We start from the raw sequence: 22,257 nt of genomic DNA, 5'->3' as shown, positions 1-22,257 counted from the left end.
TCGTGTCCATACCAACAATCGAACCGCTCCGACCGTCTGGCAACTCTTGTACGCAGGCTGTGACGTCACAAGCTGAGCTTTCGTGCGCCACCTTGCCAAAGTGCTGCCACCTTGCGCTGCACGAAATTCGCCTTAAGTTGTATTTTTGATTAGCTAGGTAAATTCCCTAGGTAAATTCGAGTGCGGTCAAGTCGGCGAGATGCTGGACAACGACACCAGCAACAACAATAACTGCAACCCACAGAAACTGCCGCTGGGCGACCTGAAGTTCGCGATTTCTGGCCAGGATGGGGTGCGCCGTAACGTTCCGGCACTGGTAAGTGGACACGATGCCGCTTTCGGCGAGATAACAATATCCATATGTGCATGCATCGGTAGGACGAGCACTGGGTGCGACGCGAGAAGCCCTTCGCCAGCTACGTCTGCATGATGAGCTCCTACGGCCGCCTCAAATCCGGAGCTGCTCTGGAGGAGTGGACCTTTGCGGCCAACAATTGCCGCCAGGACATGGAGTTCCTGCTCAGCCTGACGCAGCACGAGTAAGTAACATCGTGTACGGCTCGTTATGTCAAAGACATTACCACATTACCACATCCTCGCCAGATTCTGGTCCTACATGGTCTACGAGGAGTCGGCCATGGCGGCCGTTGTCACATTCCTGCAGCGTGCCAATCCCTACTACAGACAGCCGGATGCCAGCCCGGACAAGGAGTTGGAACAGGCCAACCGGCTGTACGGACAGCTACTAGATCTCGTCGTCCGTCTGATAATGCGACTGTGCACCGGCGAGGAATCCGACTCGGAGTGGATTAGCCCGCAGCAGCACAGCAGCCTGCTGTACAGCAACTACCTGATCTCTGTGCCAATGCTCTTTGATCTGCTCATCTGCGTTGGCGATGCAGAGCCGACAAATGTGGAGCTGCTGCGCCAGATCTTCCACAAGGTGCTGAATTTGCAGCCGGAGTACCGAAAGGATCTGAAGGAGGCGCTGATCTTCTACGAGAGCGCCTTCCTCAGCATGCAGATCCAGGTGGAGAACGAGGGCTGCGAGGGGGCTGGCGGCGGTGCGCCTCTGGACGCGGACTTGGAGACGCCCTACGACGATGTGGTGCTCTACGCCATGGATTCTGCCTACACGCTGCGCCTGCTGCTGCTCCTCTGTCCCGAGCTATTGGAAACCATCGAACAACTTCGTTTGGCTCAAAGGTGCGCCGCGTTTCTAATGGGCAGCAGTGATCGGTGGCCTGTGTGATTCTATTGCCTTCCCTTTCGTATTCGCAGCATCGCCAATTTCTACGATATGACAGTGCCCATGTTGTACAAGAACATCTACATGGTCAACCCGGGGGCACAGTCGCTGCGCTGGCTAAACGAGACGCGTCAGCAGTTTCTCGTCGTCATCCGTCGAGTGATTTGCCTGCAGATGGAGGCGGGACGGGGCCAGCAGTTGGTGGAAGTGATGCAGGAGTGCCTGTCCGCCCAGGCCTTCGTTGTGGACTACCAGCGGCAGTATCCCTTGGAGCACGACATGGCGATGCTGGTCAAGCGTTGCCCAAACATGTGAGTTGTCTGCTGTACTGTGAGCTACTCAATGTTATTCGCAATCTCTGCATCGCCAGCAAGAACTACAAGGTGGATTTTGTGGTGGCCGGTTACCAGAAGGCACTGAGCAGCTGTCCCAACGGCATAATGGCCGACGATATGGTCAGTAACGTGGACACCGAGGAGGAGGACGGGGAATTCGAGGACGAGGATTCCTCGCGAACGTCGACACAGCCATCACCGGCGGCCAACGGAGCCACCGCCAGGGATATCGACCTGGAGGTCACCGCCGTGCTGGATGTGCTGCCCGATCTGGGCAGAGGCTTTATAAGGCGTCTGCTCACCCGCTACGAGAACAGCGAACAGGCCATTGCCGCCATTCTGGACGACAATCTGCCGCCGGATCTGGCGCAAATGGATCGACAGGAGGTGTATATTCCGCCCGATCCGCAGGACAAGATGCAACGCCAAACGGGGCTGCGGCACTTCAATGTCCACGATGGCGATCGCTACGATGTGCTGACGCGGGACCAGCCCGAGTGCATTATTAAGCAGGGCAAGGGATTGCCCGGCGCGCCGCGCAATGCGGAACAGCTACTGGACGACAAGCGTGATCTGAAGCAGCTGAAGGAGCGCTACCAGCACTACGCCATGGTGGAGGAGACGGCGCTCGAGAGTGGCGAGTATGACGACGAGTACGACGACAGCTATGAGGCCCTAAACGATGGTCAAGCGCCGCCAGTGAGCCTGCAGCGCGCGAGACTCCAGGGTGCTGCTTCCCATGCCGCCTACGAGGCACAGGACGAGGTGGACGATGACGAGGAGGAGAGCTCCGACGGCGGCTCGGATGCGGAGCCGTCGAAGCGCAACAACAGAGACTTTTGCGAAAATCCAGAGGTTGTACGTGCCCGCTACCAGCAGCGGCAGATGGCCAAGTACGGCCAGAAGAGCGGTGGACAAGGAGCTAGTCCCGCTGTGGTGGGCGCACCCAAGGGCCAGGGCCAGTCCCAGCAGACCCAACGCAGTCGTGGGCAAAAGGAGGCCCATAAGTCGTCCCGTGCCAATCACAATCGCAAAGCGGGTGCGGCCTTCAAGCGCAGCAAGGGAATGATGGGTTAGTTGCGGCCCAAGGAGCCAGCCCACTTGGAGGGAAGTAAATACATTTCGAATTGGTGTACTTGTATCGTTGATGTTTTTATTTTGGGGCGCCGATAACAAGTGGGCGTACAAAAACAAACATCAAACGCAAAAAAACGACTTTCATTCGAACATGTAACAATGATTGTTGCTCATATTAAAATAGCTTTGATTTCTCTTTTGATTTCCATTGAAAATAGCGATATGCATAGCACAGCGTATTTCTCATAAGGCCACCAGCGTTCCCGTGGTACTAAGGTTAGTATTCACATGTAATTAGTCAGTTAACATAAAGATATATACCTGTCTATACACAGTATAGACAAGCTGCCGAACTCGTTGTAATCCGGGCCAGTGCCATTGTACAGGTTGTAAGGGTTTGTATTAAATGTATAAGTTAAGTAGGTCACAGCGCGTTTACAGTGGGCTCCTGCATTCATGTGGTGCCCAAAATGGTTGTTCGTATAGTACTTATAAAATATATTCTGCAAATTGTCAGAAGTGTCAGCAGCTAGGCAGCTGCATTCTAATCCCTCGTTGCGTTCATCTTCACGAACTCCGCGTTGAGCAGCGCCATCTTCGAGGAGTGATTGGCGCCCCCCTCCTCGCCCAGCTTCAAATACTTGTCCCGTATGAAGCACTTGAACGGTGTCATCGTCGTATCCGACCGGACGCCGTCGTACATGTTTTTCTTGCAAAAGGGCTTCACGGTCACCTCGAACTGGCAGTAGTAGCAGCGCAGTTTGTGCGATTTCCAGTCAGCCACGCCGTAGGAGCAGCGAGTGCACATGGTGCACGTATACTTGAAGCTACCAATGCAGTCGTCGATGGTGGGTATCTCCGGGAACGCCATCTTCGCCTGGTAGGCCCTGAGGAAAGGAAGTGGAGACACACATTAAATACCATCGGCAAGAGCAAAACCATTTATGTAGGTTCCCCGCCAATAATTCAGTATGTCTCTTAAAAGTGGGGTCATGACCAAGAATCTTACCATCTGCGGCAATTGTCGCCGTGACCTAGCTCCCGGTTGAACACAAAAGCCGCCACATGGCACATCTCATGCAGCAGGGGCTGGATGAGCTCGGCCGCCGTATCCAAGCTGCGCAGTAGGAGAATCTCTGCGGTGCGCTTGCCGGAGGCATCGATGGTCAGCTCGCATTTCCAGCGCGTGTTCATGGAGTGCTTCCAAACAATTGGCACCTGCAGGCCGCAGTGGAAGATCGCGTGGTTGAACATGTTGAACAGCGCCTTGGCCAATGGCACTTTGCATTGGATGAAATCGGTCTGTCGGTATTTGAGCGCCAGTGGATGGCACATGTTGATCGAGATCGCCGGACTGAGCGACTGAACGAATCCGTAGAAATGTGGATGTCGCTCCAGGCAGGCGACACTGCTCTTGTGGCGGCGGCAGTTGGTGGCTATCTCCTTCTTGTTTGGAAGATCGCTTAGATCAATGGGCTCCTTGACCGAGTTCGGAGTGTCCTCCTCAAAGGAGTGGACAATGGCATTTAGCACAAAGTCATCCCTGATTTTAGCCTGGCGCTCCTCCATTGTCGGCGTGTGAATATGCGATAAATTCAGCTTTGACCAAGTGGGTGATGGAGTAAGTGGACTTGGTTCAGACGTGGGCGATGAATAGGCCATACGAGTAATCGATAGGTTGACTTCCTTCTCATTGTTCTCATTATTATTCTCCGGATCCAAATTACAATCCTCCTCAGGATTGTAAAGCTTGCGACGTGACGCAATCAGACCCAAAAACTTGTGCATCTTCGTTTTGAGTTCCTCATCGTCTTCCAGTACGATGTTGGGCTGTGGCGCATCCCTAACGATCACGACCTTACCGCCCAGTTCGAGATAGACCAGCGGAGGCACCGTCTCCGGCGACGAGTGGCTGCCATCGGTGCTGCAGGCACTGCTGCTGCTGTTTCTTAAGCTACGTCGTTTGCGACCCGTCCACTTGGGCTGCTCGAAATCATCTCCCTCATACTCCTCGTCGTCGGCATCCAGCGACAAATCATCGGAGTTCTCCTCGTCATCGTCCTTCGACTGGGAGGATGAGTAGACAAACTGCTGGTTTGTCCGCGAAACTACAACACGACCACTGCGCGTCACCACGGGCGGATTCGAGGGCGTGGGCATGTCGTTCAGATTTCGGTAAGCTGCGTAGTCAAGATTTCGAAAATAGTTTACGTTACAGAGCATTTCGACTACGCAATTCTTGTCAGGCTACCCTCACTTACATTTCCTTTTGGCCAACCCATCGCCGTTGGTCACCGGCGGGTGACGCTTCACGGCTGACCTCGGCGTCTCCATGTCGCTACTCTCGGAACGAGGAGCTATTATTGCGGTCGGAGTGTTATAATTAATATTATTATTACTCATTGTTCGGCACTCACTGCGGTTGTCTGAATCAAGGGAGAGTTCGAAGTATGACGAGTCCTTGACGAACTCCTTGGCCAGATCCTCGAATTCAGAGGAGTTACAAATCTCGGACGAGTGGAGGAAGCTGCACGGCGAAGCACGGGAATCATCGGACAGTATATTGCTTCCGCCGCTGATGTCGCCGCTCGCAAATGAAGCACTGTGATTGGGCTCCACTTGGGCCTGGGATTGGGGCGTCTTGCACGGTAACATGAAATGAACCAGTTGGAATTCAGTTTGATTGGCCGGGCTGACCGATGGGTGACAGCTTACCTGTGCGTCGCCATTGTCCTCCAGGTTGCAGTCGTTAATCAACTTGACCAGGCTGTCCTCCGGATTTGCGCTCGCTCCTGCGGACATCTCGGATGCGATATTGTTTTGGTAATTTTGTTTGCGGCTTTGACTACTTGCGATTTCAGGCGTCGATTTTATTTCTCTTTCGTATATCGATACAAATCGCTCAAAGAGCAGTGCTGGAAAGCAGCGGAAAAAGAAACTGTAAACGGCCATGTTGACAGATAGCGGGAAAATTTAAGGCCTATTCTTTGATTGAGTTAAATCACAAGAATCATTGCCTGCTTAAATTAAGCTTGGGTTGTCGAATATAAACTTGGCTAGGCTAATTTGCCCAGCCAACCACTTACCTTTTTTGGCATCCGGCTGGTCGCCATTGCATTTCGGGAAGCTCCGCTTTTTGGCCAACTTGGGGGTCATGAATTCGCCTTTAATGGAGCCAGGGCCTGCAGCAATCGGAATAGAAATACATGTGTCAACCAAGCACTATTTTTATTACCTCTTGCCCGTAGTTTGCGCCTGTAGGGGTTCTCGAAGTCTGCTCTCTCTTCGGTAGCAATGACTCCTTGGGCCCCGTCCTGCGAGGAGGCAAGAGAGTCCTCTGAAATCCAAATGTCGCTTGTCGTGTCAGACGGCTTCTGTTTGAGTGTTACATGGAGTTACATGAAATGAACCAAATGGGATTAGGATTGACTGCCCTGTCTAAACTGTGACCCAGCAGCCTACTTGTGCGCCATTATCGTCCAATAGTTTGTTCAGCCCTTCGCCCAGAATCTTAAGCTGATATGCAAAAGTCTCGAATGCCATTGTACTGGCTATTTCGCGTCTGTAAATGTATCAACTAATGCCGTCAAAAATCGCGGCTATCGTTGTTCTAATACTGGCCAACGGGCAGTGCTGGAAAACATCAGGGATAAACTTAATTTTCGGCTAACGTGCTTCAAGTTTTGAAGTATTTGTTGTTAGCTTTTTTCCCGTCAGATTTTATGGTAGCTGTTCGTGTCACACTTCCAACACTAGTGTTTACTGTCGCCTGAAGCTATCGCTATTTATCGTAATCAGCAGGCGCGTGTATCGGTCTATCGTGCTGCGGCAAAATAAATAAATAAATATAAGTGATATTATTAAAGAAAATTAGAACGTAGGGCAGGAGGAAACGCTGGTAACAGTATTGAAGTGCCGCCGGTTAGGTGTAGTTCTTTGTTTTAGTCGCAGCCACAGCAAATCGCCAGCAAGATGGGGCGCCGCTCCATTAACACCACCAAGAGTGGGAAGTACATGAATCCCACGGACCAGGCGCGTAAGTACGAACCTTTCCATTCGATTTGTTGAGCCCACCTAGCCGAACCTTTCAGGCAAGGAGGCCCGCAAGAAGGAGCTCAAAAAGAACAAGAAACAGCGCCAAATGGTGCGGGCCGCCGTCTTAAAGAACAAGGATCCCTCACAGATACTCGAGGAAATGGAGAAGATCGACGAGATGGGTGAGTACCGTATAGAGCACGCACGGATTCGTTCCAACCACTGATGCAGTGCCCTTCATTTGCAGAGTACAACGTTCTGCAACCATCGCCGCTGAACGAGAAGGTGCTGCGCGACAAGCGGAAAAAGCTTAAGGAGACCTTCGACCGCGTAATGCGACTCTATGTAAGACAGACTCGGCTGCCAGACAGCTAGTCCAGCCTATAACTGAAATATCCTTCTTCCAGCACAATGACGAGCCGGAGCACTGGGCGGACCTCAAGCGCAAGGAGGTGGAGTACGAGAAGAAGCGTCTAAAGAAGCAGCAGTACTACGAAAGCGTTAAACACGCCCAGAGCGTCCAGATTGATGAAATTCCGCTGCCCGCTCCGGTGTCTGCCGTGCCAGGCGGACCTGCCGGATCGGCTGGCGGTTCGGTGGCTGGCGGATTTGTAGGAACCGGTGGCATACGCCTTCCCCCACCGCCCATGACAATGGCCTTGCCGCCTTATGCGCCAGGCGCTCCGCCAGGCGTGGCCAAAAATAGCGATGCAGCTGCCAGTGAGGCGCAAGTGGAGAAATCCAAGGAGGACGAGGAAAAGGATTGGCTGGGCGTACCGCCGGGACCACCGCCAGATCTGTTTGCCTTTTCCGAACTGGATTCCGATGCCGAGGGCAATACTGACTACGATGGTGAAGGCGAGGAGGAAGAGCTAGGGTCGTTGAAGAAGGGCAAGGACAAGGACAATGAGGCCGCCGAGCCAAATAATCAAAATATCGACGACTTCATGAAGGAAATGGAGCATGTGCACAAACGTAAGCACCGAAAGCTGGCGGCCAAAGAGGACGAGACCGACAAACAGCGGGAGGAGGACGAAGGAGAAGATTCAGATAAGCGCCAGGAACGAGCATCTAGCTCCGATGGGAAATCCGTCACCAGTACCGACAGTGAGGACGACGATGACCACGGTGAGGATGAAGAGATGTCCGAAGGTCCGACCAAGCCACCGTCAGTAAAATCATCCATAGCGACGGCAACGCCGGCTCCTCCGACCGCGCCAACATTACCGACTATTCCGTTGCCACCAGCGTCGTCGGTGCCTGCGCCGCCACAACTACCACAACTGCCGCCAATTCACAATCTCGGGCCACCGGGCATAATGTACCGACCTCCACCTATGCGACCTCCTCACCCGGGTGCCGCATTCGGCATTCGCATGCCACCTGGACCGCCGCCAGGACCCAGGCCACCGCATGTCCTGGGACCAATGCCCCGCATGGGCATCAGGATGCCACCCGGACCGCCACCAGGCCTGCCTCCTCGCCTCGCACATCACAATAAGCAGGGAGGCGGGGCAGGTCCACCGAAGGAGTCCGCCAAGGGCGTGACCACCATTACAGCCAAGCCACAAATCAGGTGGGTTGCGATAGCTCTTCGGGGCACTAGAACATCTGCCAAATGCTAAATATATACCTTACTTAACAGGAATCTGAGTGCGGATGTCACCCGCTTCGTGCCGTCCACGTTGCGGGTGAAGCGCGAGGATCAGCGCCGTGCGGCGAGGCCCAGGCACGCGGCCAACGATGGCCACCACGCTCCCTCCGAGGCACACAGCAAGCCGCCCACCAAGGATGACGCCTATCTGCAGTTCATGAACGAAATGCAGGGCTTGCTGTAGCACTCGAATGGAGTCGTGTACATTGAGTAGTCTAAGTCCTAGATAAAACGAGTCATCTAAACCAAATACCAAACTCGTTTCATTGGTAGCTTCCTATGGAATGTGACTTTTTTGTTTTGGTTTTGTTCCTACTCAAATACCAAACATATAGAGTATAATTTATTATTTTCTTTCGGTTTTAGTACATATTCAATAGATTAAAACATTGCTATATTTACATGCTTGCAACTGCACTGTTACGATTGCAGTATAATTACGACGAAATAGAAAAGCACACACATCGCATCGAATCACTATTTGCCATTGGTTTGGACCGGAGAGGAAGATCCAGCCCGGACTGCCTTCTTGCTGAACGGGCGCAAGTCCACGATGTCCGCCTTGAGTGCCCGGAAGCTTCTTCGCAGCGAATCCGATACTTTTTTCGTGTAACTCGTACTGTTGCTGCACTGGGAGAGCTTGTCGTCGCCATGTCCATTGCGCAGATCGGCGGCAAGCGGCCGCAGTTCGTCCTCCACGGGCGTGGCATCGTTCAGCGTGTTCCGCAGATATTTCCGGTTAAAGTGCAGCTGCGGTGTGCCCCACTTGCGCTCCAGTTCCACAGCAACGGCTCCATCGGACCCAGCGCTGTCGGCGGCAGCTGCTTCCTCTTCCTTGTTCGCAGTGGCCACCTCCGCTTGGGTCACCTCCGCTTTGGCCACCTCGCCGATGGCCTCCTTATAGGTGCGCGTAATAATCATGTTGGTCGGCACGCTCTTCCCGTTGACGCCACCATTCGCTGTCTGTTCTAGGTCCACCGGCTGCGGCAGACTTTGCCGAGGTGGTTTTGCGCGACGCGGTGACTTGACCGCCAGCACACTCACGCGGTAGTGAAGAACCTGCCAGGGTGAACATCGAATTAGTAAATCCTGCCATTTCAGGGCATTTGGTACTGGGAACTCACCTTGTCCTGGTCCAGAAAGCGATTAAGCTCCGTCAGCGGAATGCTGACACAGGTGCCCTCCATGAGGATGTCCTTGTCGTACTCGCTGTGCACGGGAAACTTCTGGGTCATGGACAGCGCCTCGTTATCCGGCTGCAGCACCGTCACCTCGTAGGCGTAGTTGTACTTGCTGTCTCGCCTGTTCGAGGTGCAGGTCATGGTGAACAGAATGCGCTGGCGGTCGTGAATCTCATAGAAGTTGAACATTTCGTCGTGCGCCTGAAAGACGTAGTAGCCGGTGAGCGGTTTCCGTCGCGTAGCCAGATTCCACTCCAGATCGGCGCTGCTCGAGCGGAACAGGCGGTCGTCGTGCTGCTCCTCCAGATGCTCCTTCCACTGCACCTCGCGGCCCTGCCAGCGGCAGTCGCCCCACACGCGGCCCATGAAGCACTTCATCGGCTTGTACATGCACTGCTGTTCGTGCCAGGGCAGCAGGACTACCGGCATCCGCACCTGGCAGCCGCCGGAAGCGTGTCCGCACCGGAAGTGCGCCTTGGCGCACAGCGCCTCCACGGTCAGCGATCGCGAGTTGGTGAAGGGTTCCTGCAGCACAAAGGTATTTGCATTCGCATATAATTAGTCTGTAATTTCGGATAACATGTACATTGTATAACCATATCATGCACTTCTGGCATTGATGAAAAGTATACTTTATCATACTTATCAGCGATACTATGACACGAGGTTTTCGATGTGCTTATGTTGTCTATTGGCTGAAGAGCACACAAGTTTATCTAATGCGAAAGTTTATAACGATTTCCTCTTGACATTTCGGTAGGACACAGTGCTAAAGTTTTAAAGTGCTAAATACATATTTCCCGAATCGCTAGAAGGTAACAAGAGTTAATTTGCCCTATAGGAGCACAAGTATACGTATATGTATCTGGAGCAAGACAAGGTCTATTTATGGTGAGTTGTAGTGCAGATAGTGGGCTGCACTTGAAAATTGATTAGACACCCTCGGCAGGGTAATAAAAGTAATCTCCACTGGAGATCATTCTGCCCTGCGCCTGTCGATGATGGCAATCTGCGACCAACTTCTCCATAGTTTATACCAATGTATATTTGCACGTCACTAGATAAGAGGCACATTGGGGCAATGCGATATTGATAACCGAACACCTTTAGAGGGGCTGACGTCAATGTCAATTTTTACCTTGCAGAGTGGGCACATGAGCAGAATGCGGGTGCACTGTTCGCAGACACTGTGGCCACTCTTGCAGAGCAGAATGGGCGCCTTCATGGCGCCGGCACAGCCGGGACATCTCAGCTCCTCGATGAGTCCCTCGTAGTGGCGGGCGGAGACGGTGGCCGCGGCCGGGGCCGGGGCCGGGGCATCCTCGCTGGGCGTGGCCGGGCTCTTTGCCGTCTGGCTGGGCGTTTGCACGATCACGCCTTCGGGAAAGCTCTGGCGGATTAGGGAGCTGTCGGGCGAGAGAGTTCCATTGCTTGCGGGACTCTTGCCGTCGCCGGAACCGGTACTTCGGGTGCGGCTCAGCATGGGTGGCTTGGGTGGCGGCGAGAGTGGGGATCGCAGGGTCACCACATTGGGACTTGGCAGCGTGGCGTATTTCACGTTCAGGGTGAGCGTATTGGGGGGCAGAAGCTTGGCTGGCTCCAACTTTGCGGGTGCCTCTGGCTGCTCCTGTGCTGCGGCCTCATCTGGTGTTTTCTTCGCCACCTCCTCTGGACTCTTCTGGGACTCGGGTTCGTCCAAGACTTTCAGATTCTGCTCCAGCTCCTTCTCCCGTATCGTCGATCCGTTTGCGCCCTCCGGCAGCTCCTCGTTGATCGTGCTGTTGAGGAATATCCGGCGCTGCTCGTTGATCTGCTCGATGCTCTTCAGCTGGGCCAGAATTTTCAGATCCTCCTCCTTTCCTCCATTGGCCAGGGCGGACATTTTCCACAATGTGTTTGACTAGTTGTATAACCGCCGGGAACAGTTGCTCCAAGCTCAGGGGCCTGAATGTGCTTTTCTTCTGGCGGAATTCTCCGCAAGCGGCCGCAACTCGTACTTTCGTATCTTATCAGGGAGACGCCTAACTAAACTAGCTGGCCCGGCAATCGATTTGGACTTGCGATGCGATATACCAAAAAGCCGCAACCGCAGCCGCAGCCAAAACCAAAAACCCAGCCGAACCCCAAAACGACACGACTCACATGCACACACATCAAGCATACGCCCAGTTGGCCCGTTCTTTTGCCTTCTCCGCCGCGGCCACGAGTGTCTTCCGGACACCGCCAATTGAAATGTTGCATTTGAATTTGAATTATTGGCCATTTGTGGTTTCCTCCGTTCCGGCGGCTTTTCCATTCCTCATTTTCCATTGCCCCTTTCGTTGGCCAGCAATCAATGTCAAGGTGTTGACGGGCAGCCAGGGTCTACGGCTCAGCACAGTGGGACTTCCGTAGGGCGACAGGCATTTTGCTCTTTTCACTGTTGAAAGATCATCATACATTAGATAGGCTTAGTTTTGCCATGCAACAACTGTACCAAGGCATGCACCCTCAAACATGTTTCCTCAGTAATCAGGTGACAGAGTCTCAGCCTCTCGAGTATTCACTGTACCTGCTAGGCTTGCAATAGTTATAAGCTTGAGAGCACAACAACAACTGCGGTGTAAACAAAGGGCCGATGCAACGATCAATACTTCTGTCAATCGCCTTCAATCACGTGTGTCGTGGGGTTTTTAAAAGAAATTCAATTGAAATGAAGAAAAGGAGGCATGTGAATCGAAAGGATATAATATTTATACCATGCCAAACCTTAAAAGTTAAATTAACTTTTTAGAGCCATTTTAGGTTGTCAATTTCTTGTTCTTGTAAATTACTGAATGATTGTTGTGGAAGATAATGTCAAATTATCATTCAAGGCTTCAAAAATGCAATCTTTTTAATTTTGCAGTGAACTAGTTCGATAGTATATAAGATTCTTAAAAATAAATACGTTAAATTTAAGCGAAATTACAATTTTGAAACACGACAGCCCATAAAAGCCCATTTGTCGAAGATAGCAAACTCACTATTAAAACAAAGAAACACAGCGCTAATTTTATAAGGTATGCTTTAAGATAAATCCGCAAACTAGGAAGCACAGGAGATATTTGTTGTGAAGATGGAAAGGTGACATAGACAATGCACGAGTATTTCATGCCGCGTTCCACACAGAAGATCTTATATTTACATACGGAATCTTATCGGACGAGCCACTCAGGTCAGTAAGCTAAATCGCGTAATAAAGATACTCAACATGCACATACGTATGTACGTACGCATATACTATAGCGTCCGGGGTGTCGGGGGAACAATGTCAATGCGTTGACATTGAAGGTTAAATGCCGGCAGAGGCAGTCAGTCGGCTGTGGAATTTCGGTGCGCGCGCAACCAGCATCCGTTCCTATAAGCCAACAATTAGCGGCCTATACCCATGTCGCCGCCACGCCACATTTTGAAACTCAGCCTCGAGGAGCAGCGGCAGTTCATAGATTCCTTCGATCTGGTGATCAGCGACTGTGATGGCGTCGTCTGGCTCCTGGTGGGCTGGATTCCCAATACCGGAGCCGCCGTCAATGCCTTGAAAGCGGCCGGCAAGCAAATCAAGTTCGTGTCGAACAACAGCTTCCGCTCCGAGGAGGGTTACATGGAGAAGTTTCGGCTCATCGGCGCCAAGAATGTCCACGAGGATGACATCGTCCATCCGGTGAAGACCATTGTCAGGTACCTGAAGAAGCACAAGCCGGGAGAGCGAGTTTTCTCCCTCATGTCCCTGGAAGCCAACGAAACGTTGCGTAAGCACAACATTGAATTTGAGTCGCTGGTGAGGAAAAATTTACTCGTTATTACATTTACTCGTATACATTTAGTTCAAGTGCTTCCGTGTGACCATTTGTATTTCATTGCCTTTTCTTCCAGCAAGTCAAGGAGCACCTGACGGCCGCATCCCTGGTGGATCACCTGGCCATTGAGAAGCCCGTGGGCGCAGTGCTGTTCGACATCCATCTGGACCTCTCGTACGTGGAGTTGGCGAAGGCCATCAGGCACCTGCAGGAGAACGACGACTGCCAGTTGATAGCCGGCGGCAGCGATGTCATCATGCCGCTGGCGGAGAATCTCAATGTGGCCGGGTTCTTTGACTTCCTGGAGCACGTGAAACGCTACACCCAACGCGAGCCCACGTTCCTGGGCAAGCCGTCGCCCATTTTGGGCGAGATGTTTGGCGAAATGTTCGAGATTGGGGATTGCAAGCGCTGCATCTTCATTGGGGACACCCTGGTGCAGGATGTGCAGTTCGGCAAGGCCTGCGGCTTCCAATCCCTGCTGGTACTTAGCGGCTGCCTGACCAAGGAGGACATGCTGAACGCCCCGGTGGAAGCCCAGCCGGACTACTATGCCGATAGCTTGGCGGACTTCACGCAGCTGCTTGAAAATATTCAAAAATAGGTTAGGGATCGCGTGTCGAAGGGACTTTACGAGCAACGTGCTACCTGAAATCATCTAACTCGAGAAAAAGTAGTGTGTTCCTAAAACGAAAACCGATCCACCGCAGTGTTATATGTATGTTTTGTTATTGCTTATTCAATATACCTATTTGTAGCCATTGTTGATCTGTAAAGTTTATAAATGTTTACTAGGAAATCGATGAATTTCAATTAATCCGTACAAAATGGAATCGTACTGTACATTTGAGGGTCAGACTTTATTAGTTGAATTTGTAAAATAACGAGACAAACACGATTTCAAATCTCCAGATCTTCCGGATGATACAGTTCCGTAAGTAGGCGGTACACATACGAGGGGGCGTGGCCACCGCTAAGTGAAACAAGGATTCAAATAAAAGAATGGCAAGGCGGATAAACGCACTACTTACGTGTTGGATATGAAGAGGGTGACCAGTTCTGGAGGCACATAATCGAACATGGGATTGTAGATCTTGGCCTCGCGTGCTGGAATCGAATCGTAGGGTATCACATCCTCTGCACAGCCGACCATGTTGAAGGCGTCCTGCTCGCACAGATGCAGTGGGGAGAGTTTGTACATGGGCGCTAGTACAATGACCGGCACGGAGTAATGCTTGGCGGCCAGGGCCACTGTGTAGGCTCCACATGCCGCTCTAAGTCCGCCATTGGCCAGCACACTGTGCGTGCCGATTATCACCTTATTGACGCGCGACATCATTGCGAAGATGGCCGCATCCGGGATCACCACAATCTCCACATTCTTTTCGCTGGCCAAGCTGGCAGCCAAATTGTGACCCTGCAAATGGGCATAAGCAATTAAGCAACATTTCACCAGGTCTATACATGCCAAAAACCGTGTTCGATGCATAGAATCACTATTATAATAATGGCGTCCCATAAAGACTATCAACTCACCCGGCAGGCTGGCGCACACTCGGCCACGATGATGGTGAGAAACTGACGCTTCTTGATTGCCCTTTTGAGGAAGTTCTCGACGCTGCGCGAGTGGCTCAGTGTCAAAATGATCTCCGACGAGTGAATGTGCTCCTCGGCCTGGACGCAGATGTTCTCCGAGCTGGTCTCCAGCTCCGTTTCCACTTCCTGCAGGTGATCGAGCAGCGCCTCCCGCAATCCCTGCTGCGGCACTGAGTAATCTACGCTGACGTTGCTCTCGCTGGTCTGAGTAACTAGTTTGTGGAGCGACAGCGAGGCCTGTGAGTCGTCCGCGAAGTGCTGCACCTTGGCGTGCAGCAGATCGAACTCCTCGCGAGTCAGCTTGAGGATCCTCCGGGCGATGTTCGAGGTAACCGTCTCCTGGGGCAGAGCTGCCTGCAGGATTTTACACTGGTCGCGAACAATCTGCATGAGAGCACTACCGATTGGGGGGAAGGAATGTTTATCAGTTAAAGTGTTGTGTCCTCGCGGGCGATCCGTTGCAACTCACTCGGCGTTCTGCCAGCTCTTGCTCATGATGATGTACTTGAAGATGTCCAGCGTCTTGTTGGTTATGTTGTAGGATCCCTCAACCAACCTGCAGGAAATGTTCCACTGTAACAACCAACTGAATAGCAGTGCCTGTCAACCGGTGACTTACCCCACTTTGATGGCGTGGATCAGCTGGGTAATCTCTTTGAGTGGCTGCTCCTTCATCGTGTCCTGGCTTCTCCGGGTTTTGCAAATATCACGAATGTGGCCAACTGTTACTGTTATTAAATTAGAAAACTATTTACGAAATCGCCACACCGAACTGTGTTATCGATAAACGGGCGAGCAAAAGCACATGCTAGTGATGAACTCGAATAGCCTATCGATTTAAAATTAACAACTAAATGTTTATGTTTTTATTGATACCAACGTAAAATTAACACAACCATTTTCCGGTTGCCGGAAATCGGTAAAACAGGTTGTCTACCATTCACTGGCTTGATTTGTTTTCTAACGCTTATGTCAATTGTCAACATCTACTACTTTTTGTGACGTATGTACATATGTTCAGCGGCAGCTGAATAAATAGCCAACTTAGTGCGATATAAATAAGTTCCGCTGAGCTAAAGCAAAAACATTTATCATACAAATGCATAGAACAAACATGCATGTTCATACACCTTGAACAAGTTCGTTCTCCATTGTTGGAACGCCTTAAACTTTTAATAGTAATAAAGAATTATAATACAAATTATTTTTTAAGCTACAGCACTTCCCGCTTAATGCACTTTTAGCTTTTTTTTTTTTTTGCATGCAACTCTAGCTTTTTTCGCGACTCCCGCCACAATGGCATCACTGTGGCTATCGAAATGTCGGCTTCTGCCGCAAAAGCAGCAACAAAAGTTGCGGGCCATGGGCGTGCATGGTATAGAAAGGGGATTTTCCCCCAAGCGCATATTTAAGGTGTAGGTATTTTAGTGAAACACTCCATGCGCCTTTGAACTTCGATTGCATTCAATTGAGAAGGTAAAGCAGGTTTGCCTTCATGGCCCCCGTGCCAAAACCCTGGCCACGCCCATGGCCACAGCAACAACAACCACATTGGCGGCGATAAAAAAATCGCCGCTGGCAGAAGCTTCGGGCTCTGATTGTTGTTTACGTGTCGCCCGGTCCGGTGGAGTCGTCTTCACTTGTGCTCTTCTGCTTTTCTGGCCAATTTGAACGGAACGAACTGCCGAACGGAACGGTCCGCCGCCAACTGATCTTGGCCAGAAACGTAGTCTTGAGCTTACAAGACCCCCCAAACGCACTTTGTGTACCGAACCCCGGCGTTTGTTTGCCTTCGGTTTCTATTTGGCTTTGGAGTTGAGAAAACAAAAGAGAGCTAAAGGCATAGCAGCAACATGAACAGCATACACAGTGAGTATTTGGCCTTTAGTATGGCGGCGTTGCTCCAGCGTTACTGATATGGCGCTCCTGCCCGCCCCCGTCACATATTCTTATTCCCGTCGTCCAGTGAACGCCAATACGCTGAAGTACGTCAGCCTGCTGACGCTGACCCTACAGAATGCCATCCTGGGACTCAGCATGCGCTATGCCCGCACCCGACCAGGCGACATCTTCCTCAGCTCCACGGGTGAGTGCTTATCCAACAGGCCAGCAAGCCAACAGGTCGTCGGGCTCATTAGGTCAAGCCGGTTCGCCAGCTTAGCAGGGCCACCTTGTCGTCCAAGAGGTACTTCCACGAAACCTCAACGTGGGTTTGTCCACGCAAGCAGCAACATCAGCAGTGAAAGCAAACGAGAGGTGGAGGTGGTGGTGGTTGTGGTGATGGTGGTGGTGGCGGAAGCAGCGGAAGGCGGGGAATAGCCATTCGGGTAGATGTGAAGCTGCCAAAGAAGCTGATAAGCAACCACTTCCACGTATGGCTCCTAATAGTTTGATAAAAGTGTTATGGGTTGGACTTCTAGTGCGATTGCTCAAGTGGGTTTGGTTGAAATTTTGGATTATGTTTGGGTTCTTGCTCTGCCATTAAAATGGATTCTGGATGTGGGATTTATTATTTTGTAATAAATGTTTTAGATCTTAGGACTTCTATGGTGACTCTGTTATAAGTTTGACCAACTTATTTGAAAACCCGAACAACGATACTTGATACTTGTATTAGATATACATATGTATTTGATTGATTGTCTTTATCGCCTTCGTTTGCAGCCGTACTCATGGCAGAGTTTGCCAAACTGATCACGTGCCTGTTTCTGGTCTTCAACGAGGAGGGCAAGGATGCCCAGAAGTTTGTCCGCTCGCTGCACAAGACCATCATTGCGAATCCCATGGACACGCTGAAGGTGTGCGTCCCCTCGCTGGTCTATATCGTTCAGAACAACCTGCTGTACGTCTCGGCCTCCCATTTGGATGCGGCCACCTACCAGGTGACGTACCAGCTGAAGATTCTCACCACAGCCATGTTCGCGGTTGTCATCCTGCGTCGCAAGCTGCTAAACACCCAGTGGGGAGCACTGCTGCTCCTCGTGATGGGTATCGTCCTGGTGCAGTTGGCCCAAACGGAGGGTCCGGCGAGTGGTTCAGCCGGTGGAGCTGCAGCAGCAGCCACGACTGATTTGTCTGGAGGAGCACCTGAGCAGAACAAGATGCTTGGACTGTGGGCCGCATTGGGAGCCTGCTTCCTATCCGGATTTGCGGGCATATACTTCGAGAAGATCCTCAAGGGCGCCGAGATCTCCGTGTGGATGAGGAATGTGCAGTTGAGCCTGCTCAGCATTCCCTTCGGCCTGCTCACCTGCTTCATCAACGACGGCAGTAGGATCTTCGATCAGGGATTCTTCAAGGGCTACGATCTGTTTGTGTGCTATCTGGTCCTGCTGCAGGCCGGCGGTGGATTGATTGTGGCCGTGGTGGTCAAGTATGCGGATAACATTCTCAAGGGCTTCGCCACCTCGCTGGCCATCATCATCTCGTGCGTGGCCTCCATATACATCTTCGATTTCAATCTCACGCTGCAGTTTAGCTTTGGCGCTGGCCTGGTCATCGCCTCGATCTTTCTCTACGGCTACGATCCTGCCAGGTCGGCGCCGAAGCCAACTATGCAGGGTCCTGGTGGCGATGAGGAGAAGCTGCTGCCACGCGTCTAGCTCTGGAGGAATCCGGATTTGCCAACAGTATTTGTCCGTAACCCGGAGGCCGTTCGGTAACTGCATCTGGTGCACTTGATATTCCCCACGTTTTGTGTGTATATATGTTAGGGTGGATATTAACGTCTGGACAATTCGTAGCACTTTCTGTTGAGACGATATTTGTAATGTAAAGGAAACGATAATAATACTTAATTATTTATGTAATTTAAATATATTTAGGGTATTCACTAGCAAAACTAAAGTATAGATGTTGAAATGATAAAGCTTGAATGCACGTTTCATTGATCATTTTGATTGTTACTTTGTAAATGCTAAGGAATGCCAACAGTATTTACTGGACCGAATTCCCGTACCTATTGTATACCTTTTGTAAATATCCACTTGCACTCCAGATTAGACTAAGAATTTATAACGATTTATAGGGTTTCAAGTTACAGTTGATGTTTGGGCGATTCACAGCCAAAACCACTTTTGTTCGAATTACTCAAGAAGTTCATATACATATTTTTACTTGAATGTGCGTTCATTCATTGCCAACTACTTCTTCTTTGGAGAAATTTTAAGAGAAGCAACCCCACTTTTATATTTATATTTGTAGTAAAGTCGCATTACTCGCACAGCGTTTTATGAGTGATTCCAAATCGAGTCAGCGCCGCTCTCAATATGTTTCATTTTGTTTGAATAAATATTATACAAATAAAAGGGGTTTTTATTTGAAAGTCGGTTATTGTCAAGCCAGAACAATAGAAATAAAACAAAGGTGTTATTTGTTTGTTGCTTTATTGGAAAAAAAAAGGCCTATGTGCTTAAGTATTTCCTCTTAAAGAATTTAAGTTCATCGCACTAAAATGCCAGTAACTTTTAAGTGCGACGGTCCCAAATGGTTTTTAATGATGTTAAGACCACGAGCCTTGGCTCACCTCTTTTTTTGATTACTTTCCATCTAAAAAAGAGGAAACCTTCGCTTTTAACCCTTACAAAAAAAAATACAAATTCTAATAAAAATCATAGTTTGTTGCAAATTCCGCAGATATCATTTACAAAGTATGTGCCTTTGCAAGTGTGGGATTACAGAACATCTTAAAAACTTAAGCGCAAAGCCATCCGCCAGTAGGCTTAATATAAGCTTTAGTGGTTACGAACGGATGTGCAATGGCTCCAAATGAGAGTATTGATTAAAGATACAGTGTGGTACATGATCTTAGGTGCTAAGGAGGTGGGGACGCTACTCTAACCAGGCGAGTCTCACGTCATCGGATCGACTCTGCAGGGACATCACGAGTTCGAAGACGCGCAGCGCCGGTCCCAGCTTCAGACCGAAGCCGTTCATCACATCCTGGCGGGTGAGCAGCAGCAGGGAGGCGCCGTCAATGTCCTGGTAGCGGAACACGTTCGCCTCCTTTGGATAGTGCTTGGCAACAAAGTGGACGACCTGTTCCACGGACCAGGTGGATACAGGCTGGCCCTGTATCTCCGCTGAGCTATCAACATCTGCGGTTGGCGTTAAACGTGAGGGCGGAATCTCCTGTTTCGGCTCAAGCTGATTCTCATCTTGATCTTGATCTTGATCTTCAATCTGCATAGGCTCTATCTCCACCAGTTCGACCTTCTCCACCTTGACTTGTATTTCCTCCGGCTCCTCCTCCTTTTTGTACTCTTTCTTCTCTTCCTTTTTCACACTCTTCTCGTCCGATTTCATGGGCGGACTACGTTTCGCTATCTTCTCAATCTTCGCTGGCTTCTCCTGCCCAGTGGGCTCGGACTGGACACGCTTTTTGCGACCCGCATTCGACTTCCTAGACGCCACTGGCTGGTCCTCGCGGCCCGCAGTGGATTTTCTGCCCGCCACTTGCTCCTCGCTGGGTGGACTCGTGTTGTTGCCGTTATTACTTGCCTCGCAGCGGAAGCACTTCCACTTTGGATTGGTATCGACGGTTTTGCTCTGCTTGAGGGTGGGATCATTGCAGTCCGGGTGATAGGCCTCCACGCAAGAGCTGCAAATGGTCAGATCTCGCCCCCTCACGTTGCACACCTGGCAGTAGCGACACTTGTCGCACTTGAACTTCTTGCGCGCCGTGCTCTGATTGTGAAACGTGATCGGCAAACATGGAAAGTGCCCTGAAAAGATCGGACAAAATGTGGGTATTATTGAAGGATTCCACTATGCGATTTGCCAGAGGTATCTATCTATTGTTATATCGTGTCTATCGTGGCCCTCTTGTATCTAGTATTATCTCTTTATCAGTCTGTGCAAACTGATGGCAATCTTACATCACTGAAAGAAAGAAAAATGATGGGGATGCAACTACACGATGAATTAGTACCTGCCAAGTGGCATATCACGTAAATAAGCATGAAAGATAACAAGCTCTCTTTTTAAGTACCACATACATATATGCACAGGCAGCAAATTTGCAGTGTAAAACTTTCTTTTTCTGAGTTAAACGCGACACCCATGAGAATCGGAAAGATTACAAGGATGTTTAAAACCAGTTCTGTTTTCTGTGCATGTTTGCATTTTTGATAAAGTGCAAATTTTGAAAAGATAGCATTGACCAACAATAAAACCATACGTTTTGCAATGGTCTTGCCAAGATTTCCGCAACCAATGCGAATGTGATAATGTGGCGAAGTAAGAAAAGAGGTGGGGATAATGGGGGATATTTACATTTTTGCATGCAGCCCTTGCAAGTGAGGAAGTTGCTCTTATGGCCAGATCCCCGTTTGGGCTCGCTTTTGGCACACTTCTGGCACGTGTCGAAGTTGCGATGCTGCGCCGCTTGCTGCTGCTGTTGCTCAGAAACGGCCGGACTGGGTGTGGAGTCCTGCGAATCGCTGGCCTCTTTGGCTGGTGGTGACTGGATATTGGAGGTGGCCGGAGCTGAAGACACGGCAGTTCCGCCAAGGGAATTGCGGTTGCTGCTGGCCCGGGACACATAGTTGTCCGATGGATCGTATACCTGTTTGGGTTTCTGCAGCAGAGGGATTCATGATCAGGACTAGAGAATTGTAGGGCGCAGGAATGCGGGCAACAGTCACCTTGACGCGTCCAGTGGTGCGAACGGAAGCTCCGGCACCCGAAGTATCCGAAACCGCTGCGGATAAAGTGGCCGCCGGTGCAGTGGTGGCCACTGGAGATTTGGCGTCGTGGCCGTTGCTGCTTGTGCTGGTATTGTGGGTCGTTGGTTGGACCGGCGACTCCTCCTTGTCCTCGTCCTTGGATCGCTTCATGGTCGCCGGTGGGTCCTTGAAAAGCGTTGCAAACAATACAAAATTCTTGGTACTTTGAATGGCGCGATGAATACAAGAATTAGCTGTTTGGTCGATACCATCGATAGTGCGATAGGAGCGGTGAGTGAACGCGCTAAGTGTGAAGGATGCGCCCTCTCCATGGATAAATGTGTTTATATCCGCTTATTCTCAAACTGTTGTATTTAAACTGAAGCATCTAAAATATCATGCTTAATATGATTGACAGTAACTGACTTATATATCATCAGAACTATCTTGCTTTAGTTCTCTTCGATCGGTTGGGTCAGGGGATCAGCTGGTCGCAAAGAACCCGCCAAACCAAAAATAAAAGTTTATCGAAACAAAATTTACCAATATTTAAAGCCTTGCGTAACGCATAAGTTTAAGCTTTAGAACAATCAAATTTATGATGTGCTGGCTTTTTAGAAATCACACCTGAATTGACCAACAACTCC

General features: G+C 50.5%; 8 protein-coding genes across 10 annotated transcripts; 4 read left to right on the top strand and 4 right to left on the bottom strand.

Annotated features, from left to right (window-relative positions):
- Window positions 1–60: 60 nt before the first annotated feature.
- Window positions 61–2,723, top strand: LOC6550587 (activating signal cointegrator 1 complex subunit 2). The gene is made up of 5 exons (XM_001976709.3): window positions 61–316; window positions 379–539; window positions 604–1,206; window positions 1,282–1,560; window positions 1,620–2,723. The coding sequence occupies exons 1-5, from the start codon at window positions 200–202 to the stop codon at window positions 2,659–2,661; spliced, it is 2,202 nt and encodes a 733-aa protein (XP_001976745.1). The 5' UTR covers window positions 61–199; the 3' UTR covers window positions 2,662–2,723.
- Window positions 2,712–5,952, bottom strand: LOC6550586. Of its 2 annotated transcripts, XM_026981651.1 has the most exons (7): window positions 5,897–5,952; window positions 5,748–5,843; window positions 5,377–5,576; window positions 5,079–5,301; window positions 4,923–5,018; window positions 3,671–4,841; window positions 2,712–3,548 (listed from the first exon to the last, which is right to left on the bottom strand). In XM_026981651.1, exons 2-7 carry the CDS (start codon window positions 5,815–5,817, stop codon window positions 3,206–3,208), a joined length of 2,103 nt encoding a protein of 700 aa, XP_026837452.1. In that variant the 5' UTR covers window positions 5,818–5,843; window positions 5,897–5,952; the 3' UTR covers window positions 2,712–3,205. The 2 variants fall into 2 exon arrangements, with proteins under 2 accessions (XP_026837452.1, XP_026837451.1); XM_026981650.1 differs by having other exon boundaries at window positions 5,079–5,576.
- A 454-nt stretch (window positions 5,953–6,406) lies between these two features.
- Window positions 6,407–8,819, top strand: LOC6550585 (WW domain-binding protein 11). The gene is made up of 5 exons (XM_001976707.3): window positions 6,407–6,697; window positions 6,753–6,878; window positions 6,944–7,041; window positions 7,104–8,272; window positions 8,342–8,819. The coding sequence occupies exons 1-5, from the start codon at window positions 6,634–6,636 to the stop codon at window positions 8,532–8,534; spliced, it is 1,650 nt and encodes a 549-aa protein (XP_001976743.1). The 5' UTR covers window positions 6,407–6,633; the 3' UTR covers window positions 8,535–8,819.
- LOC6550584 lies at window positions 8,681–11,720 on the bottom strand. The gene is made up of 3 exons (XM_001976706.3): window positions 10,670–11,720; window positions 9,475–10,056; window positions 8,681–9,409 (listed from the first exon to the last, which is right to left on the bottom strand). Exons 1-3 carry the CDS (start codon window positions 11,411–11,413, stop codon window positions 8,828–8,830), a joined length of 1,908 nt encoding a protein of 635 aa, XP_001976742.1. The 5' UTR covers window positions 11,414–11,720; the 3' UTR covers window positions 8,681–8,827.
- Window positions 11,721–12,837: 1,117 nt separating this feature from the next.
- LOC6551225 (phosphoglycolate phosphatase 2) lies at window positions 12,838–14,148 on the top strand. Its single transcript, XM_001976705.3, has 2 exons — window positions 12,838–13,330; window positions 13,426–14,148. The coding sequence occupies exons 1-2, from the start codon at window positions 12,941–12,943 to the stop codon at window positions 13,951–13,953; spliced, it is 918 nt and encodes a 305-aa protein (XP_001976741.1). The 5' UTR covers window positions 12,838–12,940; the 3' UTR covers window positions 13,954–14,148.
- A 42-nt stretch (window positions 14,149–14,190) lies between these two features.
- Window positions 14,191–15,755, bottom strand: LOC6551224 (translation initiation factor eIF-2B subunit beta). Its single transcript, XM_001976704.3, has 5 exons — window positions 15,565–15,755; window positions 15,415–15,501; window positions 14,886–15,342; window positions 14,381–14,766; window positions 14,191–14,322 (listed from the first exon to the last, which is right to left on the bottom strand). The coding sequence occupies exons 1-5, from the start codon at window positions 15,618–15,620 to the stop codon at window positions 14,250–14,252; spliced, it is 1,059 nt and encodes a 352-aa protein (XP_001976740.1). The 5' UTR covers window positions 15,621–15,755; the 3' UTR covers window positions 14,191–14,249.
- A 475-nt stretch (window positions 15,756–16,230) lies between these two features.
- On the top strand, window positions 16,231–19,314 carry LOC6551223 (UDP-N-acetylglucosamine transporter). Of its 2 annotated transcripts, XM_001976703.3 has the most exons (3): window positions 16,232–16,814; window positions 16,912–17,031; window positions 17,610–19,314. In XM_001976703.3, exons 1-3 carry the CDS (start codon window positions 16,799–16,801, stop codon window positions 18,545–18,547), a joined length of 1,074 nt encoding a protein of 357 aa, XP_001976739.1. In that variant the 5' UTR covers window positions 16,232–16,798; the 3' UTR covers window positions 18,548–19,314. The 2 variants fall into 2 exon arrangements, with proteins under 2 accessions (XP_015010956.1, XP_001976739.1); XM_015155470.2 differs by having other exon boundaries at window positions 16,231–17,031.
- Window positions 19,315–19,321: 7 nt separating this feature from the next.
- Window positions 19,322–22,147, bottom strand: LOC6551236. The gene is made up of 3 exons (XM_001976702.3): window positions 21,590–22,147; window positions 21,219–21,522; window positions 19,322–20,668 (listed from the first exon to the last, which is right to left on the bottom strand). The coding sequence occupies exons 1-3, from the start codon at window positions 21,779–21,781 to the stop codon at window positions 19,776–19,778; spliced, it is 1,389 nt and encodes a 462-aa protein (XP_001976738.1). The 5' UTR covers window positions 21,782–22,147; the 3' UTR covers window positions 19,322–19,775.
- Window positions 22,148–22,257: the final 110 nt, after the last annotated feature.

The sequence above is a fragment of the Drosophila erecta genome, unplaced genomic scaffold, assembly GCF_003286155.1.
Source record: "Drosophila erecta strain 14021-0224.00,06,07 unplaced genomic scaffold, DereRS2 tig00000126-arrow-pilon, whole genome shotgun sequence".
NCBI lineage: Eukaryota > Metazoa > Arthropoda > Insecta > Diptera > Drosophilidae > Drosophila > Drosophila erecta.
Note: the sequence above shows the minus strand (reverse complement) of the source record. Positions and strands in the feature narration are given on the sequence as shown.

What these genes read in the sequence shown, in the direction of transcription:
- LOC6550587 (XM_001976709.3), top strand. Translation starts at nt 200, where the DNA reads ATGCTGGACAACGACACCAGCAACAACAATAACTGCAACCCACAGAAA. An exon ending in CAACTTCGTTTGGCTCAAAG is followed by an intron (nt 1,207 to 1,281) that starts GTGCGCCGCGTT and finishes TCGTATTCGCAG; the next exon opens with CATCGCCAATTTCTACGATA. An exon ending in GTCAAGCGTTGCCCAAACAT is followed by an intron (nt 1,561 to 1,619) that starts GTGAGTTGTCTG and finishes CTGCATCGCCAG; the next exon opens with CAAGAACTACAAGGTGGATT.
- LOC6550586 (XM_026981650.1), bottom strand. Translation starts at nt 5,817, where the DNA reads ATGACCCCCAAGTTGGCCAAAAAGCGGAGCTTCCCGAAATGCAATGGC. An exon ending in CCAGCCGGATGCCAAAAAAG is followed by an intron (nt 5,577 to 5,747) that starts GTAAGTGGTTGG and finishes GCTGCTTTCCAG; the next exon opens with CACTGCTCTTTGAGCGATTT. An exon ending in GGCGACAATTGCCGCAGATG is followed by an intron (nt 3,549 to 3,670) that starts GTAAGATTCTTG and finishes TCCTTTCCTCAG; the next exon opens with GGCCTACCAGGCGAAGATGG.
- LOC6550585 (XM_001976707.3), top strand. Translation starts at nt 6,634, where the DNA reads ATGGGGCGCCGCTCCATTAACACCACCAAGAGTGGGAAGTACATGAAT. An exon ending in GAATCCCACGGACCAGGCGC is followed by an intron (nt 6,698 to 6,752) that starts GTAAGTACGAAC and finishes CGAACCTTTCAG; the next exon opens with GCAAGGAGGCCCGCAAGAAG. An exon ending in ACAGCCAAGCCACAAATCAG is followed by an intron (nt 8,273 to 8,341) that starts GTGGGTTGCGAT and finishes CTTACTTAACAG; the next exon opens with GAATCTGAGTGCGGATGTCA.
- LOC6550584 (XM_001976706.3), bottom strand. Translation starts at nt 11,413, where the DNA reads ATGTCCGCCCTGGCCAATGGAGGAAAGGAGGAGGATCTGAAAATTCTG. An exon ending in TCATGTGCCCACTCTGCAAG is followed by an intron (nt 10,057 to 10,669) that starts GTAAAAATTGAC and finishes TTTGTGCTGCAG; the next exon opens with GAACCCTTCACCAACTCGCG. An exon ending in GCTTTCTGGACCAGGACAAG is followed by an intron (nt 9,410 to 9,474) that starts GTGAGTTCCCAG and finishes TCACCCTGGCAG; the next exon opens with GTTCTTCACTACCGCGTGAG.
- LOC6551225 (XM_001976705.3), top strand. Translation starts at nt 12,941, where the DNA reads ATGTCGCCGCCACGCCACATTTTGAAACTCAGCCTCGAGGAGCAGCGG. An exon ending in ACATTGAATTTGAGTCGCTG is followed by an intron (nt 13,331 to 13,425) that starts GTGAGGAAAAAT and finishes CTTTTCTTCCAG; the next exon opens with CAAGTCAAGGAGCACCTGAC.
- LOC6551224 (XM_001976704.3), bottom strand. Translation starts at nt 15,620, where the DNA reads ATGAAGGAGCAGCCACTCAAAGAGATTACCCAGCTGATCCACGCCATC. An exon ending in AGTGTGCGCCAGCCTGCCGG is followed by an intron (nt 14,767 to 14,885) that starts GTGAGTTGATAG and finishes GCCCATTTGCAG; the next exon opens with GGTCACAATTTGGCTGCCAG. An exon ending in ACCCTCTTCATATCCAACAC is followed by an intron (nt 14,323 to 14,380) that starts GTAAGTAGTGCG and finishes TGTTTCACTTAG; the next exon opens with CGGTGGCCACGCCCCCTCGT.
- LOC6551223 (XM_015155470.2), top strand. Translation starts at nt 16,863, where the DNA reads ATGGCGCTCCTGCCCGCCCCCGTCACATATTCTTATTCCCGTCGTCCA. An exon ending in CATCTTCCTCAGCTCCACGG is followed by an intron (nt 17,032 to 17,609) that starts GTGAGTGCTTAT and finishes CTTCGTTTGCAG; the next exon opens with CCGTACTCATGGCAGAGTTT.
- LOC6551236 (XM_001976702.3), bottom strand. Translation starts at nt 21,781, where the DNA reads ATGAAGCGATCCAAGGACGAGGACAAGGAGGAGTCGCCGGTCCAACCA. An exon ending in GCACCACTGGACGCGTCAAG is followed by an intron (nt 21,523 to 21,589) that starts GTGACTGTTGCC and finishes CCTCTGCTGCAG; the next exon opens with AAACCCAAACAGGTATACGA. An exon ending in CAAGGGCTGCATGCAAAAAT is followed by an intron (nt 20,669 to 21,218) that starts GTAAATATCCCC and finishes CGATCTTTTCAG; the next exon opens with GGCACTTTCCATGTTTGCCG.